General features: G+C 39.5%; 1 protein-coding gene across 1 annotated transcript in view; it reads right to left on the bottom strand.

Annotated features, from left to right (window-relative positions):
- CAS1 (cycloartenol synthase 1) overlaps window positions 1-20,857 on the bottom strand; it is a 41,115-nt gene extending 20,258 nt beyond the window's left edge. Inside the window, exons 1-12 of the mRNA XM_089154523.1 lie at window positions 20,683-20,857; window positions 20,330-20,541; window positions 19,193-19,378; window positions 18,594-18,683; window positions 18,270-18,464; window positions 18,083-18,167; window positions 16,645-16,811; window positions 11,351-11,539; window positions 11,026-11,139; window positions 10,725-10,847; window positions 10,499-10,621; window positions 10,308-10,406 (exon numbers count right to left, since the gene is read on the bottom strand). Coding sequence (XP_089010649.1) covers window positions 10,308-10,406; window positions 10,499-10,621; window positions 10,725-10,847; window positions 11,026-11,139; window positions 11,351-11,539; window positions 16,645-16,811; window positions 18,083-18,167; window positions 18,270-18,464; window positions 18,594-18,683; window positions 19,193-19,378; window positions 20,330-20,527 — 1,569 coding nt within the window. The 5' untranslated portion in view covers window positions 20,528-20,541; window positions 20,683-20,857. The remainder of the gene's footprint in view (window positions 1-10,307; window positions 10,407-10,498; window positions 10,622-10,724; window positions 10,848-11,025; window positions 11,140-11,350; window positions 11,540-16,644; window positions 16,812-18,082; window positions 18,168-18,269; window positions 18,465-18,593; window positions 18,684-19,192; window positions 19,379-20,329; window positions 20,542-20,682) is intronic.
- Between the last annotated feature and the right edge of the window lie 1,430 nt (window positions 20,858-22,287).

Below are 22,287 nucleotides of genomic sequence, written 5' to 3'. Positions count from 1 at the left end.
ATGGGGAGGAAGATCAGAGAAATAAGAAGCAATAAAGAAGACAAATTGAAGAGAAGAATTAGTAGAGGGAAGACAAATCATAAGAAGAAGGAATTAGCAAGGAAGAAACATTAAAAGCGAGCTCGATAGAGTGAAGACTCCAATAGAGAGAGAGTTACCCAAGTTTGGGCTTTGATGCCAAATTAATGGGGGACGGGATAAAGAGAAAGAAGGAGAAAGAAGATAGGGGGAGAAGGGAAAATCAGAAGAATTAGTCATGATAAAAGGGGAAGAAGGAGAAGAACACTCATAAGAAGAAGAAGAGAAGAGGAGAGAGAGAGAGAGAGAGAAAATGGGGGCTGCAAACCCACACTGCTAAAGCTTCAATTCATCTTTTTTTATTCCATCAGTATTCTCTTTATTGCAATGTAAGGAAGTATTTATAGCTTGGTTAAGCTTTACGAGAAATAGAAACTTTCTTTCCTTTTTTTTTTCTTCTTTTGGGGGGGGGGGGGGAATAAATAAACACTTTAGTAAACTACAAGGGAAAAAAGAATGTACAAAGGGACCAGCCTTCAAAAAGGAGGCCGAACTGTAGAGCCTAGACCCCAGGTAACAACAATAAACATGTCCTTGGGGTGTCATCAATAGGGGGTGGATGAAAGACTGTAGCCTAGAAGAGACATCAAAGTATATGGCCTTCCAAATCATGTCCATGGAGCGATATTTGGGAGTCCATCTCCTAAGGTTATGCTCCCACCACAATGATGGATGGTGGCACTTAAGACAAGCTTACCAACTCGATCACAAATAGTAGAACCGGAACAAGTTCTCAAATCCAAGACCAGTCTCGAGCAAAACCAAAAGAATGTCTAGAACAGGCCAAATGGAAGCAAGGGATTTCTTCCAAAGGGTAATAACAAAAGGGCAAGTAAAGAAAAGGTGGTCAATGTCCTCTAAACCATTACAGAAAATGATACAATTAGGTTTAACAAGCATATGGCGGCTAATGAGGAAACTTTGGGTGGGGAGGCCGAGATTAAGGGCTTTCCAAAGGGTAAGGGAGTGTCTGGGGATATGCCCTTTGAACCAAACCAAGCGGGCCCAAGGAACAAGGAGAGGGGGGCTAAGGAGACTCCAAGCCAAGGATTTGGAGAAGGTATTGAGCAGGGAAGGAAGCCAAATAGTGACATCACTAGGGATTTCCATGGGGGGAGGGAGGACAAACTTACATGAGACAAGGATGAGGGAGGGGACTCCAAGAATCATCAGAAGTAAAGGAAGAGAGAGGCATTGATTTAGGGATACGGACTAGTAATTGTGTGGGTGCCCACAAGGGTGAAGAGAATGCCCATCGGATGCCATGAGTCAAGCCAAAAAGAGGTGGAAGATCCAGAAGAGATGTGGGTGGAGATGGCAGTAATAGCTAGCAGCCTTAGAAGAAAGAGTTTTCTCTAGACACAAGAAGGGTTAGAGGGGATGGGGGTAGTCCAGATGGAATCAGATTTAAGAAGATAAGAGTAGACCCACTTGATCCAAATAGAGTAATACTTGGAAGCAATCTTCCAGATGAGCTCCAAAAGGTAGGCCATGTTGACATCACAAATGCACCGGATTTCTAAGCCAACCTCCAACTAAGATGATAGATATCCCGCTAACTAATGGGGTGGAGGAATTGGGAGGTGTCTTGACCTTTCGAGAGGAATGCACAGAAGAGACCTTCCATGGCACCAATGTTGGCCTTAGGAATGGAGAATATGTTGCACCAATAAAGATAGGAAGAGTGGAGGCCTGAACAGATAAGTACCACTCTACTGGTAAAGGAGAGGAGTTTACCTTTCTAGAGGTGGAGCTTCTTACGGATATGATCAAGCATTAGAGTACAATGATGATTGGTGAGCCTACCAAAGATGAGAGGAAGGCCAAGATAGATGATGGGAAAGGATCCAAGATGAAAGCCAGTGAGCTTTATAGAGTGGCCCGATCAATGTTACAGACACCCAAGAGAAAGAGGGTGGATTTTTCAAAGTTCACCCGAAGATTGGAGAGGGATTCAACAAGAAAGAGGGTCGAGAGGATGGAGGAGATGGAGGAATGGGAGGCCTTAGAGAAGATCATCCACAAAGGCAAGATGAGTGAAATTGAGGGATTTACACCTAAGGATGGGTGAGACGAGAAGTTGGTTAATTTTGGATTGGAGAATATGGGAGAGAACCTCCAGAGGTAGGGAGAAAAGGAAGGGAGAAAGGGGGGAAATTTGATAGATGCCCACATTGGGGTAGCTAGCATGAGAGTCATTGGTGATAACAGAGAAGTGGGGGGGTAGAGATGCAAACTTCAACCTAGTGGACCAAGGCGAGATGGAATCCCACTGCCTAAAGGACTTCATTGATAAAGTCCCAACAAATGGAGTCAAAGGCTTTGTGGAGATCCACCCCAAGGAGGGTGGCGAGAATGGGAGGCCCTATCAAAACCTCTAACAATCTAAGCACAAAGGAGTATATTGTCCGCACTCCTACCCGAGATAAAGGTCGATTGATTTGGGCTAACAATAGAGGTCATAAGTTTCTTAAGCCGGTTAGCCAGGATCTTGGAGATGAATTTGTAAAGGAGGTTGCAAAGGGAAATGGGGCAAAAGTGTGAAAGAGAGGAGGCCCTAGGTTTTTTGGGAATAAGATAGAGATAGGTTGGTTTGATGGAGGCCAATTAGGAAGGATTGAAGAAGAAGTTGTAGACTGATCGGATAAGATCCTCTTCCACGAGGTCCCAAGATGCAAAGAAGAATCCCATACTAAAGCCGTTAGGGCCTAGGGCCCCATTGTCTTTCTAGGAGCGAAGAGCCAAAAGGATCTCCTCAGTCGAGGGGATAGCCCAAAGGAAGTCAAGAGAGGAGGGACCGACGAACTTGTTTAGAAGGGAGCGAGAGGAGCGAGGGGGAAGGGATAGAGGGGAGAGGATGCCCGAAATGAAGAGATCACTTCAGACTTTATGCTTGGTCTGAGAACCAAGTTCTATTATTGGAGAGGAAGATGGGGATGGAACTGAAGTTATGGCGAGCTTTAAGCGAGCAATGGAAGTAGACAGTGTTAGAGTCACCGAGCTCCAACCATTTAATTCTCGACTTCTGACAGAGAAAACCTTCTTCTTGAGAGGTGAGGGGGGAAAGCTCCAAGGAAAGAGATTTCTCATCATCTTCAAGGGGGTCCACTTGAAGAAGGGATTCAACCCTTGAGAGATTGGAGTGACATAAGGAGATGCTAGAGGGGATGTTATCGAAGGTAGAGGAGTTCTAGGAAGGGAGGGCATCATTGGTATTCCTAAGTTTTCTAGCGAAGGCAATGAATAGGAGAGAAGGATAATGAACCAGCTTTTCCCAGGCCGCCATAACAAAGGAGAGGAACAAGGGGCTAGAAGACCATATGTTAGAGAATTTGAATGGCTTGGCGCCATAGGAGGTGAGATCTTAAATGTGGAGGATGCAAGGAGAGTGGTCCAAAAGGCTAGGATGGGAGAAAGAGGCATGGGAGGAGGGGAAACAAGAGCGCCAAGGGTCTGCTAAAAATCTGTCAAGTTTGGAGGCAATGCGATCTAACCCAGCTCTGCTATTGGACAAAGTAAGATGATGGCCGGACAACCAGAGATCAGTAAAATTGAGGTCAACAATGCAAGAGTTGAAGGCATCAATTGCCATTGGGGCCAGATTGCAACCACCAACCCACTTATAAGGAATGCAAACAATATTGAAGTCCCCACCAATACCCCAAGGTTGACCTGCCAAAGAGGACGAGATAGAGCTTAAGTCATCCTACAGGGGGGCACAATCAAAAGCACGGTTGAAGCCATAAATAATGGAAAGAAAGAAAGGGAGCATGAGGAAGAAGGAGATAGGAGATGCATTAAGAGGGAGGAGAAGGCCAAGAGAGAGATTTGGAATCTTGACAAGTCCCATAAGATCCAATTGTGGCCATTAGGATTAAGGTTAGAATTCGAGAGAGAGGACCAAAAGGGAGCAATAGATTGGGCGATCTAACGGGCATTATCACAATGGACATGGGTTTCAAGGAGGGCACAAATTTCACCTTGCGGATGGCCTTTTTTACATTGGCTTGCTTAGCAAGGGAATTAAGACCCCTTACAGACATAAGGACTAAATGGGGTTGGGGGCATCAAAAAGAGGGGCTGGAATGTCCAGCAGGTTATCGCTACAAGGGGAGGCTGTCTCACACAAGGAAGGAAGATCCAATAGGGGATGGGGTTTCAAAAATGTTAGGGTCAATTGAGGAATAGAAACTTATATCCTAGTTACTAGTGACAATGGAATCTTATAAATATATAAACTAATTAAAATTAGAAACTACAAGGGTTTATATTTCAGCCACATGCATGAATAACTAAAATAGAAACTACCGAAATAGAAACTAAATTGAGGTCCTAAATCTCCAAAGAATAAAATCTTCATGCAATCTGATTTTGGGCCCCACAAATCTTCTATGAAACATTCCCAATATAGCAAATAAATGGCTGTGATACTGTTCACGTGAACAGTGTTTTGTCCTCCTTTTTCATGTTCCAAGGGGGGGCCCCAGGGGGGGGCCAAAGGGGGGCGGGGCGGGGGGGGCCGCGGGGGGTGGGGTGGGGGGGGGCGCCCCCCGCCCCGCCCCTTTGGGCCCTTGTTGCCCGGGGCGGTGGGGGGGGGGGGGCCGCCCGCGGGGGCCCCCCCCGGCCCCCCCCTTTCCCCCCCCCCCCCCCCCCTTTGGTTATCTTTTTTTTTCTCCAAAAAAAAAAAAACACAAACAAAACCCCAACAAAATCCTAACCAATCAAAAGTTTAAATTTGATATGTTACGACATTCCAATTACCACCAAACCAAAAAAAAAACAAAAAAAAAAAGAGCGAGCCCCCCGAGCCCCCCGGCCGCCGCCGGGGTCCCAAGCCCGGTAAAGGAGGAGGGTTGGTGCGCCAGGTCGGCAGCCGGCACCGGAAAAATCTAGCCAAACCTTTTTCATGGATTCGACCTTATATGATAAAGCTATGCTAGGGCGTTCCCGACAAAGAAGCGACGCGCTACACTATGGCCCGGTGTAGTGATAAGTGGGCAAGGGTTAGCTAGGGCGTCCCCCCGTAGCGACGCGTCGCATCGGCGCCCGGATGCGGTGATAAGTAGGCAAGGGTTCCCGCGCCGTGGACGAGTGCGGGTAAAGAAGCTAGTCCATAAGCATAGGATTAGATTGGCATCTTGGAACATAGGATCTCTAACTCGGTAAGAGCTTAGAATTGATAGATGTTATGAGGAGAAGAAGGATTAATGTAGCTTGCATTCAAGAGACTAGATGGAGGGGTAAAAAGCCAAAGAGTTGGATGACTTTAAACTTTGGTATACCTGGGATAAAACAAATAAAAATGGAGTGGGTATAATAGTGGATAAAGATTTAAAAATGATGTGGTGGATGTTAAAAGAGTGGGTGATAGGATTATTGCTATCAAGCTTGTAATGGAGAAAGAGTTCGTAATATAATTTGTGCATATGCACCTCAAGTAGGACTAGATGAAAGTCTAAAGCTAGAATTTTGGGAAAATATGGGTGGATTACCGCAAGAAATTCGCCAAGGAGAAAAGATTATCATAGGAGGTGATTTAAATGGACATATTGGAAAAGATCAAAGAGGATATGAGAGTGTTCATGGAGGTTATGGCTTTGGAGAAAGGAATGACGAGGGGATTTCAATTTTGGCATTTTGCTACTGCTTTTGATCTATCTCTTATAAATACTTACTTCAAAAAGAGAGATGAGCATTTAATTACTTTCAAAAGTGGACAGCATAGAAGCCAAATAGATTTCTTCCAACTAGAAGGACTGATAGATTGTTGTGCAAGGATTGCAAGGTGATACCGGGGAAAGCAATCGCACAACATAGACTTGTGGTCTTGGATATGTGCTTAGTCCCAAGAACACATAAAAGGTCTAAGGTAAACTATCCCGAATAAGATGGTGGAATTTGAAAGGAGAGTACTCTAAATCCTTCGAATGAAGTAGTCAAACAAGGAAAATGGGATTTTAAAGGGGATACCAATGCAATGTGGAATGAGATGGCTAGGTATAAGAAGGTGGCTAAGGATGTTCTAGGTGAATCAAAAGGAAAGACCACATAGAGAGACGGGTGGTGGGATAGTGAGGTTCAAGCTGCCATTAGGAATAAAAAGGCTAGTTTTAAGACATGGCAAAGAACTAAGGATGTTGAGGATCTTCAAAGGTATAGGTTAGATAGAAATGAAGCTAAGAAAATTGCGGGAAAAGCAAGGGAAAGAAAGTATGAAGAGTTATACAATAAGTTGGGCACAAAGGAAGGGGAAAAACTATTATAAGATAGCTAAGATGAGGGATAGGAAGAGTAGAGACTGACCAGTTAGATGAAAAAATGGAGATGGTAAAGTATAGTTTGGAGGAGGATATTAAGAAAAGATGGGAAACCTATTTCTAGTTTACTAAATGAGCATTCTTCAAGCACTTATGTTTCGGACGATTACACTTTTCACCAAGGCACCGGTGTCCGAACTTATATACGAGAATTTCGATGCCGAGGTAAAAGAAGCTAAGGAGGATGAAACCGGCAAGACACAAGGCCCGATGAAATCCCAATTGAAGTATGGAAGAGCTTAGGAACCCATGGACTAGTTTGGTTGACTAAGTTGTTAATAAGATTAGAGCACAGGAAAATGCCGATGATTGGAGGAGAAGTGTTGTGGTTCCAATTTACAAAAATAAAGGAGATATTCAAAGTTGTAATAACTATAGAGGCATTAAATTGATGAGCCATACGATGAAATTATGGGAGAGAATAATTGAAACCCGGTTGAGACACTTAACTACAGTACGGAGAACCAATTTGGGTTTATGCCGGGAAGATCTACAACGGAGGCTATTTACTTAATTAGGAGACTTATGGAAAGGTATAGAAAATGTAGGAAAGACCTTCATATGGTATTTATTGACCTAGAAAAAGCATGATAGAGCCCAGAGCGTAATTGGCAAGTACTAGAGAAAAGAAGTGTTGCAAGTAAATATGTAGATATAGTTAAGGATATGTATGATGGTCGGTGACTAGTGTTAGAACAAAGGGGGGACAAAGTAAGGAATTCCGAAACAGGGGCACATCAAGGGTCAACTTTAAGCCCATATCTATTTGCACCGGTAATGGATGAATTAACCAAAGACATTCAAGATGAGGTCCCCGGTGATGCGGGATGATAGTGTGATGAGAGACCAAGTGGGGATTAATACCAAATTAGAATCATGGAGAGTAGCTTTGGAATCAAAAGGCTTTAAACTTAGTAGATCGAAGACAGAATATCAGTTTGTAACTTTAGTCATGATCGGGCAGATGATGAAGTGGTGATACTTGACGATAAAGAGATTCCTCGAGTGATTGTTTAGGTACCTAGGTTCAATCATAAGTAAAAGAGGTGATTTAGAAGATGAGGTTCCCAAAGAATTAAAATAGGGTGGAGAAGGGAGAGGGACCGGGTCAGGATCGGCGATTCCAAAAGCAAAGGAAAAAAGGACCGGCCGACCAGCTATGAGACGGGCAGAGGGGGTTAAAAAGAATCATATAGATAAACCAGGAGCAGAAATGAGAATGCTAAGATGGATGAGTGGCAAAACTAGGATGGATAAGATAAGAAACGATCATATTAGAGTGGCCGGGAGTGCCCCAAAGGATAAGCAGAGAAAGTCGCTGAGGGGCACGGCACGCCAAGGAGACCAAAATGCCCGCTCGGAGAAGTGATATAATCCATATTGAAGGAACTAGAAGAGCTAGGGGTAGACCCAAGATAACCTTAGGAGAAGTGGTGAGAAAGGATATGTATAGCTAGGCCTGATCAGCAGGCCTTGAACATAACCGATTGGAGGGCAAGAATCCATGTAGCCGACCCCATTTAGTTGGGAAAAGGCTTTTGGGGCCCCGGGGGGGGGGCCGGGGGGGGGGGGGGGGGGGGGGGGGGGGGGGGGGGGGGTCTTTAGGGGGTAGGGGGGAGTGGGAGCGGAAGGTGGGCATGTTGTATTGGGGGCATAGTTGTCAAGGCGTCGCCTAGGCATCGCTTAATCGTCGCCTCGGCGTCTGGGCTCCTTCAGAGCTCCTCAAATTGGCGTCGCCTTATTTTTAGGCAATAAGGCATCCGTTTTTTTTCTTTCTTTTTCCTTTTTTAAATCACGAGAAAGATGCCTAATCGAAGGCATATATTGAAATACTTATTAGATTCCGATTGTAAAGTATCTATTGTTTGAACCTATATGCATATGTATAATGACGCTACATGTGATCAAATGTTAAAATAAAAATAAAAACAAACAAAATTGAAAGAGAATAAGTTCTTGACTCAAGTCTCACACTCTCACTCTCACTCTAAACCTTAATCTCTTTCTCTCTTCCTCTCTTCTTCTCTTCCATTCCCGCAGCGACACTCCGGCAAGCAGTGGCCAGTGACAAGCAACTCCTTCTCTTCCTTTCTTCTCGCAACTTTTTATTTAGGACCTATTATGTGTGGTTTGTAGTATGTTGGATGACTTGAGGTAGTATGATATTAGTTTTTTTATTATATAAGATATGATAGATTTAGAGTGAATGAGATGTACACTAAAAATTTCACTTAAAATGCTTCAACCGCCTCAAAAGCGCCTCGGAGGGCGCCTCGTCGACTCATCGCCTCAATTAGCCTAAACCGCCTTGCATCGCCTCGTCGCCGTGACAACTATGATTGGGGGTAGGGGTCGGTGGGGCAGAGGTTTACAAAACACATGGTTGAGAACATTTCACATGTTACCTACACAGAAAATCTATATCTATCAATTGGTAAGGAAGACATCACCATTCAATTTGGCAAAAATCAATGAAATGTGGGGAACCTCACTAGTGTATAGCACATATTGTATCTTTTCATATCTATACCCCTAAATAAGTTTAAAAGCAAAGGGGGGTGAACAAGATATCTCCTAATTCATTGAGTGACAAATTTGACAGTTTTAAGCAATCAAACTGAAATGTAGAAATGTTCATCATGGAGTAAAATAACCAGAGTCGAGTGCTACAAACTGCAGTTAATGTTGTTATTCTTTCATTCAATATTGTGATGATATAGCTACCACAAGTGAAGTGATAGAAATAAAGCAAGGGATGCCTTCTGTACAACATCAACTTTTGCATGTGCTAAACATATTTTACATATACCATGAGATAGGACGGAACCCTCAATTATGATTTACTTTCTTGTTATATTTCCTAGTTGACTTAGTCTTCTATGTTCTTTTTTACTTGGGATATTGATTTCCTAGTTGACATAGGGAAACGATCTTTGTAATCAACTTATACATAAATAGAATTGATAATGGGGCACATAGAATTCGGATCCCAACACATGAATAAATATCAATTTTCAAGCTAAGAAGTAACTATCTGAACAAAAGCATCCAGAGCATAGTTGTCAGGGCACGTAGACAACTCAAGGCATTGGAGCGCTGCCCTAATTACTTTGTTGCCTACAATCCAAGGATTTTGTTCTATGTATCCAATTATATCTATAATATAATTATGTTTATAGCATTACTGGAAAAATAATACGAATTTATTTTCATGAACTAATTTGACTGGATCTGGCATCACTTCGACAGCATTATGTTAGAGAAGCATAGGATTGTTTAGTACCAAAAATAAATTAGGAATGAAATTATGTTAGGACTTAGGAATAGCACAATGTAGAGGGGGAAAAGTAAGTGAACTAATGAAGTTTAATTTCCTTCTTAATGTATTTTTGGTACTAAATGATCCCATACTTCTCACCTACAGTAAACTTGTATGCAACCCAATAAAAATGCTAATAACAACACTATTTAGAGGAAAGCTGTGAATAGAAAAAATCAACCCAGTGTCCCGAGATGCCCCAGGTGACGGGTAGGCCTCACAAGGTGTGATCCCTGTGAATTTAGAAAAAGGCTTGGAAACGTACTCAAGCACCAACGTCATGCCATACTATGATTCAGTGGGCACTCAACAGAAACTTCATCAAATTTGGAACAACAATTTCTCAAAGCCAATCATCTACTGCTTGCCCTTAAGATGACTACTTCCAATTTATCGATTATGATATCAAATAATTAAGGATGTACTTGCAAATATGGTGGTATACAAAGGGGGGGGGGGGGGAGAATGCCTCAGTGCACAAGGCTCTTGCAACTGCAGGATTTGGGAGACGCTTTAGTATGCAGACTTATTCCCACTCTGCAAGTGCATTAGCATTTTATTATATTATTTTGGATCACTCAGATTTAGCATACCTGCAGCGAAATAATCACATTTACAGCATCATATAAGAGCTTTGCCTCTAATGGCTTGCCAACAATTTCTGATGGAATCTTTGATAACAGAAGAACAGCCTGCAGTTGGGAAATAACAACAAAACAAACAATTACTATAACGAAGTGTATGAAAGCCATTGAGATGTTCTGATATTGTTCAGTGATTTTACCTTCAATCCTTCGGCTGTGCAGTCAGAGATCGGCCAACCATGATCCGCAGTCGAAAAAGGCCATGCACCTTTAGAAATATGTCGATACCAGAAATTTAGATCACCTGGGCAGTCTGCTAAAACCTTCAAATAAAAACAAAATATTCAAAAAAAAGATTGAGAAGAGTAGGGAACAACACAATTAAGATCACGGAAAATGTTGCCTGTTGAATGTAACAGAAGGAACCTGTGTGCTTTTTATGTACTCATGTGCCTTTCTAAGAGTTTGACCATATTCTTCAACAAGGTCAGTGGCAACAATTGCTTGAACAGCAAAAGCAGTGTCCCATAACTGACTTCCATTATACCCCTGTAATGTGATGGACATAGTAGCTTGAATAAAATAAGTGAGAGGTTTTCAAAGCATCAAGCCACCTCATAGATTTTACAATCTCTTTGAAAGATTAAACAACACATACTGCAAAAGATAATGATAAGATCCACCCAATGATATTTACTATTTTACTGACAGGTGTTTAGCTTCAAACCTGCATTTTCATGCCATCTTCAGCAAGCCACAAATAATCATGGATTCTTGGGAGATGCAACTTGAATGCCTCTGAGTTTGGGTCTTCCACCCAGCAGCAAAGCATGTTTAAAATCTGCATTACATTAATCAAGCTCTTAAAAACCTTTAACAGAATTATAACTAAAGAACCAAACAATAAAGTAAAGAAAGTGGATAGCGACTTGATAGTTAATAACATCTTTTATATTTTTTCAGCCACAACCGAATGTTCAATGCTCCAGCCAACTATAGATGTTATAAGTTAAAATTTAAGCAAAGCACCATAGGAAGCTTCCAATCTATACCTTGTTTACTGGACCTATGCATATGTATCGTGTATTCTCATCCTCGTAATGTACGTGCTGAATTGCAGTGAGCAAAGCTTTCTCTCTCAGCCTTTTTCCTGGCCAAGACATTAGTATAGGCTCAACAAACTTATGAAGAGATGCCCAAAGGATATCCTGTACAAGTGGATGTGGGTAGTATAGATCTTCCTGCAACAAGAATGCATTGTACCCTCATGATGTCATAATATGATAGGGAGAAGCATGGAAAGAAGGTGCAAACAAAGTTGTTGAATAGAATTGTTCCATTTGGCTCCTTTACACAGGTTTCTATCTTATCAAAAAGGAACTTCTTATGCCACTTGACAGAGAAAGAAAATCCAGAACAATGAACGAGAAAAAATGGAGTATACGATATTATAATAAAATAAAATAAATAAATAAATAAATAAGAAAGAACGGCATCAACAATCTTTCCTCAAAAAAAATAGAAAAAGTCACCCATTCTTCAGTCAGATAATTGGTTGCACTTCTCAAAACAACTGTTACACTTCTTTTTTCCTGGTGGGAGGAGGGGGGATTTGGACATACTATTTTTTGTGCCTGGTGCTTCCACAGCATATAAGTGATTCTTATTCAACTCCATGAATCAATCAAGTGGACAACATTCGTGCAGTGAAATGCCCTTTGTAGATTCCTAGCCTTCATATCAACAACAATTTTACTGATGACAGAGAAAATCTTAAAATGGTAGTAAGTGAAAGGATTTCCAGAATCAGACTAGAAACGTTTCCTTATCTGAAGACTTTTTAGATCTATGTGGATGGCCACGAGGTCAATACAACCATTGGATAGATGAAGCACCCCATGGATTGCATAGAGTTTAAATTTTGTGGTCCATCTCAACTACTCACTGCCCTAGCAGTTTTCCTTCCATGTAAGTGAGCCATCAATTCACCGAAAGGATAATCTAACAGGTTCTAGTTTGTAGATTCACCAAGAGATAATCAACAAAACTGAATAAAATAGATTCACCAAGAGATAATAATAATAATAATAATAATAATAATATATAATCTTCATGTCAAATGAACCATCAAACAACAAAAATGTGCACCTCCAATGTCCACACAAGTAGGTAAAAAGTACAAATCTAGTGTTGCATATAAGCTCTTCACAAGAAGGCAAGTAGCAGTTAAAATTATAGATATGTAAAAGTTAGAATGGATTATTGTGAATCAAGTAGGTAGGTAAAAGGTAGTATGGGCTACTATAGACAAGTAGGTAGATAAAAGGCAGTATGGATTACTACAGACCAAGTAAGTAGGTAAAAAGTGGTATGGGTTAGTACAGACCAAGTAGGTAAATAAAATGTAGTATGGGTTACCACGGACCAAGTAGGTAGACAAAAAGTTACTTGGACCAAGTAGGTGGGTAAAAGGTATTAGTCACTATAGACCAAGTAGATAGATAAAAGGTAGTATCTGTTGTTGTGGACCAAGTAGATGGGTAAAATGTAATATAAGTTACCACGGACCAAGTAGGTAGGTGTGAGGACAAAGATCTTCACAAATAATATTCTTCAACAAATCTTAAGTAGATAAGTCTTCAATCTCCCCCTCATATGTAGCACTACACATGGTCTAAACAAAATAATAACCCAAAGTAACACGGCTGCTAGATTCCAGCAATTATCAATGTACATTTCACGATAGAAATAATGGTCACACATGTGCCAATCTTCAAAAAATTAGATCTACAAGCTGATGTAATAGGAGTCTACCAAATAAAATGGTTTACATATAAGCTCAATGGCAATTCTGTAAATTCTAACCACAAGAGGATCCACCATGCAAAATAAGCCCAATAGCAATTCTCTAAATTTTGAGTATAAAGAGGGATCCACCTTGCAAAATAAGCCCAATAGCAATTTTTTCTCCCCCCCCCCCCCCCCCCAAAATAGCCAAAGCAAAAAGGAAGCTAAATAAATAGAGGCAATTAACATGACTTAAGCGGTGACCAAGTCATGAGAACTATACTAAATAAGGAAAGAAAGAGAACCTATGTTGGTAAAAAGGGTAATAGGTGGAGAACTATTAATGGAAAGAGGGGCTGTATGGAGAAGTAATAATGGGAAAACAAATTTGGAAGCAAGTATAAATAAAGCAATTATAAATAAGGAAACCCTTAAGATGAAAGAATATCAGGGACACGAGGGAATATGGAATAAAGGAAGAGAATTTATGGTAATTAAGTAAAGAGAAGCTGAAATTAGATACGGTAGGTGACATGGTTATTAAAGCGGCAAAGCGACCAAAGCAATTGGGGCTCCGTCTTGGCGATTAGGCGACTAAGCGGCGCTTAGGCGGCAATAAAGCGACCAAAGCGGTTTAGTCAATATCTTTAATATAACTACTTTTAAACTACTTTTTAATACAAATACTTTTTATAATAAACTGAAGTACTAAATAAACATTCAACAATCACATTCATAAAAATAAAAAAAATAAAATAAAAATTCAAGAATCACAATTATGAAAAATTATCCAAAAAAAGAATAAAAACATAACTTTATCTCATCAAGCATCATAAGATTCATTACAATAATTATGTAGTATGTACTATATCAATAATCATTGAATATGGCTCATGCTTCACATTCTGTTGCCGACAGGCAATTTGGGCCTCAATTCCAAAATGGCTCATATATTATATACGGCATTGTAGAATAAATTATGATTAAAAAAAAAGAAAAATAATATGCACAAATTACAAAATGTAAAAAAAGCGGCTGCTTTAGCATCTAGGCGGCAATTAGGCCCAAAAGACAGCAAACCGGTAGTGGATAAGCAAAAAAGCGGCAAGAAATCAGCCCGTTAGTTAAGGGGTCACAATTTAAGCGGTTCAAAAACCGCTTTGCCGCCTAGGCGGACGCTTTGATAACCATGGTAGGTGAGTAACGTGATAATCTTCAACCCTCAATCAGGAAAGCAAACAAATTGCCAAAGAAAAAAGGAAAAAATAAGTAGAAATTTTTTAAGGAAAATAGAAAAACAGAAGATGACATTCAACCTTAGTTACCGAAAATCAGGGTAGGAGGCATAGTACTTTGGTCTTGCAACAACCAACTTCATCTTCTCAATATTTTGAGAAACAAGAAAATAATCTGATCCAACAAGTCATAAACCAGAAGCTTAAGTTGGAAAAACCCAAAAAACAGTCTGTGCCAGAAGAAAAGAGGGCAATAGAATGTGGTAACCAAACCACCAGATGACCAAAAACATCCCAAATTGCGATTGAGTTCCCTTCTAGGTAGATACAATAATTCTTCGAAGTTTTAGCAGCATCAACATCAATTACAGAATGAGAAGGCAGCATATCCATCATAACCCAGAGGGGGGTGACAGCATGTCGATCCAAAAAACCAGAGGCTTTCATGCACAAAAGATCTCAGTCAATGAGAAAACGTATCACCCTGGGTCTCTAGCAGTAAGAATGGTAGATGACTTCATATGTGTCTAATGGGGACATCACGCCACGCCCAACCATCACCCGTTACTACTAGAGGCAAAGGCAACGAAACCTTTCTATGTGGTTCAGCTACTAGAAAGGGTCATCTAGACCCTTAGGATCATGGTCCATGCCACAACTCTTTTTCTTTAATACATTAGTATTAGCAGTCATTGGGATTTTTTTTTTTTTTTGTAAGGGTAGTTTAGGGATTTCTTTTCATATCTTAGAGTTATAGGATTCTATTCCATTTTCTTTATTCTATTGGAGTTAAATTAGGAAGTTTTTTTTTCCTTTTAATATGTAACCACCATAGGGGTAAGAATTAGAAAAAGAAAAAGAAAAAACTAGCGGCAGCTTGAAGAACTTCCACCAGTCTCTCTCCTTTCTCTCATGTGGAGCCTCCTTCCTCCTTCTCTCCTAGTAAGCTTTCTTCCCTTTAGGATTCTAAAATTATTCTCTTGAATCTGTAGATATTTGCACATTACTTATAACCTGGCTTGCTGAATTTTGATTTCATATCGTTCTTTAAGTGTGAATTCAATTATGTGTTGTGCAAACCCCTGTCCTCACACCTTATAGTGTCTTAGTTGGCTTAGGATCTCATTTATTGTAGAATACCCTAGTTTCTAGAGTTGTCCTACATTAGTGTCGTTGGAGAAGTTACTACCACATGATTATACAGCTATAGGTGTCTATGCACTAGGTAAGAAGAAAACAAAATCAAAAAGGTTTGACCAGAGGTGAGAGAAGAGGAAGAAACCCTTAACCAATCACAGTTGCTCTAATACCATGTTAGAATTCCATCAGATTAGGATAAGCATAGAGAAGAAAAGAAAGAAGACAGAGAAGAAGGGAGAAGAAAAATATGAAGAGAGGACGAGATGGACGGATGAGAATTGTGCGTATCTCTCCCCCTGTTGAGATAGCTTTATTTATAAATTCTGGGATTAGGAAAAGTTTCCTACTGCTGATTACATAAAGTTCCTAGAACTGATTACAATCAATTTAGGTCTTCACCTTAACAATCTAGAAACAAATAAAAACAAATTTATCCTACATATATCTTTTCTGAAATAACCACAAGATCATTGACCAACATAAGATCCATATTCATTTTGTGATATCTTGCTGACCAAATAACACTAAAATATTATTCTGACTCCACCATTTAACAAAGATTATGGTCTTCTAGCATTGTACTTATTTCAGCCAAATATTTTCTAGGAAAATCAGTCTGCAGTAATACAAATTATTTGGTGCTATTTTCTCATTTGTCTTTTTTTTTCATCCTTCTTCTTTTTCCCTTTCTTTTTAATTGTACATGACAAGGGAACATTTTGAGCATTTTCTCAGAGGATTGAATTCAACCATATGGTGGTTGTACTGTCCACCATGGGGGGTAACCATATGATTGAACAAAATATTATCAATGCTTCTTCATTAAAACATCAATAAATAAAAATCAGTAGATGTAATCTAAATTCGTGTTGCATTTCAGGGAATAATTTCTGTTCATATCTCATAGTCAATTTTCTTTTTCTTTTAAGCCAAAAACTGTCTTATATAACCTTTGAGACAAATGGAGCCCATGGAAAGGAAACCCCAGTCTAACAACTTTCACCAGTGGGAATGGTAATCCACTGATCACAACCAGATCCGAATCAGTTCCATCCTTCCTCTTCCACCATTCTAAGAAGACACTAAAGAGAGCTTGCATAAGGATAGATTAGAATACAAAAACAACAGATAATAGAAGACATGTCAAAGTTCTGGAAAGATTAAGATTGTTAAAGGTTATGGACCTTTGCACAAAGATTGCGTGCTTCATTCCAGTCGATTTCGTTATAGGGCACCGCATGAAGCTCCTTTCTCAAAGACAAAACTGTTGATGTGATGGGACCAACAAACCTCTTCCCATATAAGTATGACATAGGCAAATAAACCATTCTGCAGTGGCACCACATCCTTCCTGTCAAGATGAAATTAAAAATATATAAATAAAGGAAACTTACAGCAGAACATGGATTTTAGAAATTCAAGTTTGGATAAGTTAGTTAATAAAGATGAAATATTATTGCCATAAGAGTCAGTTATTTTTAAAAACCTCGCAAGACACCAACTCTTCCATGTAGACAAATGATGTGTCCATTCCAATATTTGGATATAGAAAATGTAGTCTAGGACTCTAGATTAGCCATGCATCAGATTCCAGGAGTGTAATCAAATTAAAATGACCCTCATATTGGCATGCATCCTATGTGTGTTTGTGCATGTGTTCTAGTAATATCATTGAAGTGCACTCTCCCAACTCAGAGCAGGAAGGAGAACTCATGAATAATGGACAGCTCAGATCTGTCCTGCGGCCTCTGGAAACATCAGCAACAGTTGTGGCACCAATAACTACCCATTAATAAAATGAATTATCATGGACTGAATGGATGCGTCACTAAGAACCATATTTGGTACGCAGACTTTCCTGACAAGTGACAAGTGTTTTTACATTTAGTAACTTTCAAACATAGAGATTTAACCGAGGAACGTATATGACCAGTGTGTGTCTAATTTAGATTGTAATCTCTAACATGTAATGTAAACCGCACTCAGAGTTAGGAAGAGAGAAGAGAACAGAGATGAAAAGTCCATGACATGCTGTGGAGCTTCATGGAGAACTGTGTAAGTCTACAGTCCCTCCTATGCTTTTATCAGTGAAATTACAAGTAGATGATCTAGGGGGAAAAAACTGAATCAAACGAGGATTTACAAGTCAAGGTCCAATTAAACTAGGGATCTAATCCCATCGAGAACCCCCTCTACTACCACCATGCAGACTAGGATGAGCACGTCTAAGAAGTGTGGGCATGAAGTACCTAGCAATTCTCCCTAGTGTACCTAGGTCTACCATACTGGTGATATTAGAGGTTTTGATGGTACCCCAAGGCTTTGATCCTTGGTCTCACCATACAAATCTTTGTGGGAGCTAGAAGAAAGTATTAACCTCTCATTGGGTGCTGTAATTTCAATGTCTACCTTTCAGGGCTCTTTACTTTTCAATTCATTACATACTTTAGAAAAGGAAGATTAGAACTAGAAAATGATCTTTAGCACCCTTGATAGAGTGTATTCAAGTGTAACCAAAAAGAAAAAACTAAATAGCAGCTGACAGATTCTTTACTTTTCAATTGGATTTTTACTCTCATTTGATTCCAAAAAGAAAAAATTAGAAGCAAAGAAAAAGTAAACCTGGATGGAAAGGAACAAAATAAGGTAATAGCCATATCTCTGGAGGCAGAGGATTGTTTCCAGACCATTCAAATACTCCAAGAACCTGTTATCATTAGAAAGAAAAATATCAGCCACAGTAAATCTGAAAACTATCAAACACTTGTCCAGCTGAACAATGCAAAAAACACAAGGTTTACAGCCATACTGAAAGCCACATTTTTCCCCAGGATGTTATTGAAGTTGCACCACCATGGTCCAGAATCCATTTACGTCCTTTCTCCATTGCTCCTTGCCCATCATCAGCTCCTTCACCAAGCAACCTCAAAGTAACATAGTTTAAAGCTGTACCAAACATGGTGCTTGGGCCCTCAATATGTAAGCCCCAGCCCCCATCTTCATTCTATAAACCACATTTGTCAATTGTCAGAAAAATGTCATGCCTAATGACTGTAAAGACAAATGCATTAAAGGCAGAAAAAGAAGCAACAAACTGACAAAATGTTGCAAAATTGCGGGAGAATATTCTTGCCTGGTGATTGTAAAGATATCGTCGGATCTCCTGCTGATGTTCTTTTGATAAGACAGCATTTATTGCTCCTGTGACATATAATGTTATAACCTGTGCCATCAAAGAGTTCCAATTAACAGCGCGCAGAACACAGACGAAGTGAGTGACTCTGTTTTGTTTCAAATACATGTTGGGCCATTTAGGGATGGAGCCAGTCTAAAAGGTTTCACATGTATTCAGATTGAAATCATCAGCCCTCCATGTGGCTCTATGAAGAAGCCACACTTGGCAAGGTGAATTGCCTACAAACTCTATTTGTACATATACATTAGCACCACTACAAATCTGCCAAGTAGCAGATCAAGAAATCAAGTCCCATAGAAAAGATCAACACATCCCAGAACACCTCTACTTAAAGTTTAGACAAAAATTAAGTTCACCATATGGCAAAATTTTGACATCTGGCAAGACAAACCCCCCACCCCTCAGATCTAGGGGCCATCCAACCAACCAACCAAGATTTGAAAATTTTATAAGTATACACCACTGATATAGATACATCGATACAAGCTCAGTGGGTGGTAGAAAGAAAACTGTGATATCCATATTTAAGCACTTACCAAGCCAGGAACTAGAAACATAGGACCACCATAATCTCCTGACCAATGCCCATCATGTGCCTGGATAGTTGAATGGTAACCGATAGCCCTTCTCAAGGTAGTTGTTACTGCCTCCTCTGTAACATCTTCTGTCTCTTTTATTTTGACCTGGGGTAAGTCAATCTTGCACGGGTTCTCCTTTGCAAACTATATTTGTGGAAAAGAAACTAATTAGAGGATCAAGAATTTTAACCATTTAAATGTTATATAGTGATATATGCCATTAAGATTTTTTGTAAGTTCCAATAGCTCAAGAATAGAAACAGTACATGTGTACAAGTTATTTGAATGGTAATAAACATTTCCATTTGTTTTTACTAATGCATCAATCCTGGGGGTGCTGAGACCTGGATAAATCATGCGGCAGAAATTTTCATTAATTTGTTGCAAAAACAGGGATCCTAACCCAACTAGATATAGAGTACTCAAGTCTTACTAAAACTAGGAGATAGAAATAACATGCCTAATAGGAACAGGCTAACAGAAATCAAGTCAGCAATTCGTAACTAGTACTAAAAATTCCTCGGAATTTCACCAGAATACCAAACTTCAAAGAAATTATCAGTCCAATGGAGAAAATTGCTGTCAAATCAAGAATTCACGGAGATCGTTCAGTAATTGAAAAATAACTACGTGTCTTGCAATATGCAATCTGCAAGCTAATGAGGGTGCAAATCCCATCTTGGGGATTGGGGGTAGGAATGGGAAGAATGGAACCTAAGCTTTGGAAAGGGAGTTGCCAACTCGGGATGAAGAACAGCGGTTAAATTCTAAACAGAACTCGAACTTTAGATCAACCCCCAAGGCTGTTCGCGGTAAAACTTAGAAGAAAATGAGGACTTCAAACTCGATTCCGAGCTGTTATTTGCGTAGAAATACTCTTAAGAGAGATTTTTTTTTTTTTTTTGGATGATTAAAACTCCAAGAGAGTTTGTAACGAACTTGAAGACAAAACTGAATCTAATGAAAGTAGAACCTATGGAAGGGACGAAAGTGATTCATTCATCGGGAATCCACCATTACAACGAAAAAACAAATTAATAAGAAATACTAACTAAAATTTACATTTTTTTTTCCTGTCAAATCGATTACGGTTACCTGAAGTCGCATAAGCAGATCTGAACTGTGTTTCTTCTCAAACCGATGCTCCCTGAAATGCTCACGAACCTTCTCCACTTCCATAAGCTCTTCTGGCGTTCCAAGTTTGGGATCGAACTCCCAAACTTGCCTCCCAACGTAATTGTTTACACTCCGGAGCCATGAACTCCCTCCTTCAGCGATCTTGAGTTTCCACATTACTTACCAAATAACTGCAGATCCAGTAAACATCAATGCAGATGCTTCCGACTATAACTCAACTCGAAACAAAACTAAGAAGTAAAATGCTCAATTCCATGACTAATTAATCCTGAAATCAGAACTACAGAACAGCAAAAAAGAATAATGTTAACCTTCGAAACCAGAACCGAAATCACCGTGAAATCTTTCAGGTATTTAATTCCCGGATGTTGATATCTGCATGCAAACTTTTGAGCCGATACAGCCGATGCTGCTGCCTTGTGCTCAAAAGAAAACTTTTCCGTTCGCGTTTATGAAGGTGTTCGGTTCGGATATATGACGGTTACCTCCCAGTCATGGTTGGTCCCACTTAGACACCTCGCAATATGATGAATTGATGATGATGATAATAACTCCTTTTCATCTAAAAAAGTTACAATAAATTCCTTGTCAGCAACCTTTTCCTTTTTAAGTAAGGTGGGACCATGGGAGTGATGATTCCAATTTTATTAAATTTTTTTTATAAATAATATTTATTTATAGATATTCATTATCCCTAAAAATATTATACCAAAAGATGTAATTTCCAAATGAAGATCTTGGCTATTTGCATTCTCATATTAATCGAAGATCTTAGCAATTCATAATTTCATATTAAGATTATCTTATTGTGTGTGAGAATTATATATTATTTTTCTTAGCAATTCATAATTTCATATCAAAATTATCTTATTGTGTGTGAGAATCATATATTATTTTTTCTTTATATACTGTGATATTTTCATATCAAAGAAGATGTTAGTTCCATTATAAATATGTAATAAATAACTCAATAGAATAGTTGAATTCATCTTGTCTTAATTTTCTTCTTTGTATTTAATATATCTTTTCTATTTGATACGAGGAAAATTGCACCGAACCTGTTGGACCGGGTTCAGTCCATTCGCTTTAACCAAACCACGATCTAGACCCACTTTAACCTAATCGAAACAATCGAGAGGGCGTTGTTTTCTAGCTATCCGTCACGAACGACCTCCCGAATCTTGAAGTAGACAGAGCTAACTTGTAGGAAGCACCTATCATCAAGGCGGAGAGGGAATCGTGTGCACATTGGTAACTACTTACACCCCGAATATCTAGGGAAAAACCCTACGATCGGACGATCCTCTAAAAAGATTGAGAATCTATATAAACAAGTGATCTACTCACCACAGAGGTATCTGAATCATTTCCCTACAATTTGTATTCATTTTAGACTATGCATTTAGCCAAAGCATTGTGATTAGTTCAGCGACTGACTTAAGCTTTGAAGGTGGCCTCCCGACCCCAGCGGTCGGGCCACGTCTAACATTGTTTTGCAAATTATCTTCACATATCTAGAGGCTTAACATTTTCTAGACGCATCACTATTTTATAACATGTTATCAGCATGAATCCGCTCAAAGTATTGCGTTTTGAAAAGAAAGACAAACAGACTACATATTATTATGATTTCTATTCCAATGTGAGAAAGATGATTAACCACCCACGCATTTCTATAAACAATGAGTTTACCTTGTCCATCTTGTAATGTAAATGTATTGTGATTAAGGTATATGATTTATTGAATCTAAAAATCAAATAAATTATAAGATATTAGATTGCCTGAGGGCGGGACAGAGACAAACCGGACAGAATCGATATACCCGGGGAAAATAGATCATGAAACAGAGATCCTTTACACAAAACGGAAAGATAGGGAAGGGTGAAACAGAGATTTCAAAAAACAACATGCCACA

The sequence above is a fragment of the Hakea prostrata genome, chromosome 5, assembly GCF_041222555.1.
Source record: "Hakea prostrata isolate BN-2017 chromosome 5, UWA_Hpros_2, whole genome shotgun sequence".
In the NCBI taxonomy this organism is placed as follows: domain Eukaryota; kingdom Viridiplantae; phylum Streptophyta; class Magnoliopsida; order Proteales; family Proteaceae; genus Hakea; species Hakea prostrata.
This window is presented reverse-complemented; position numbering and strand designations above follow the sequence as displayed.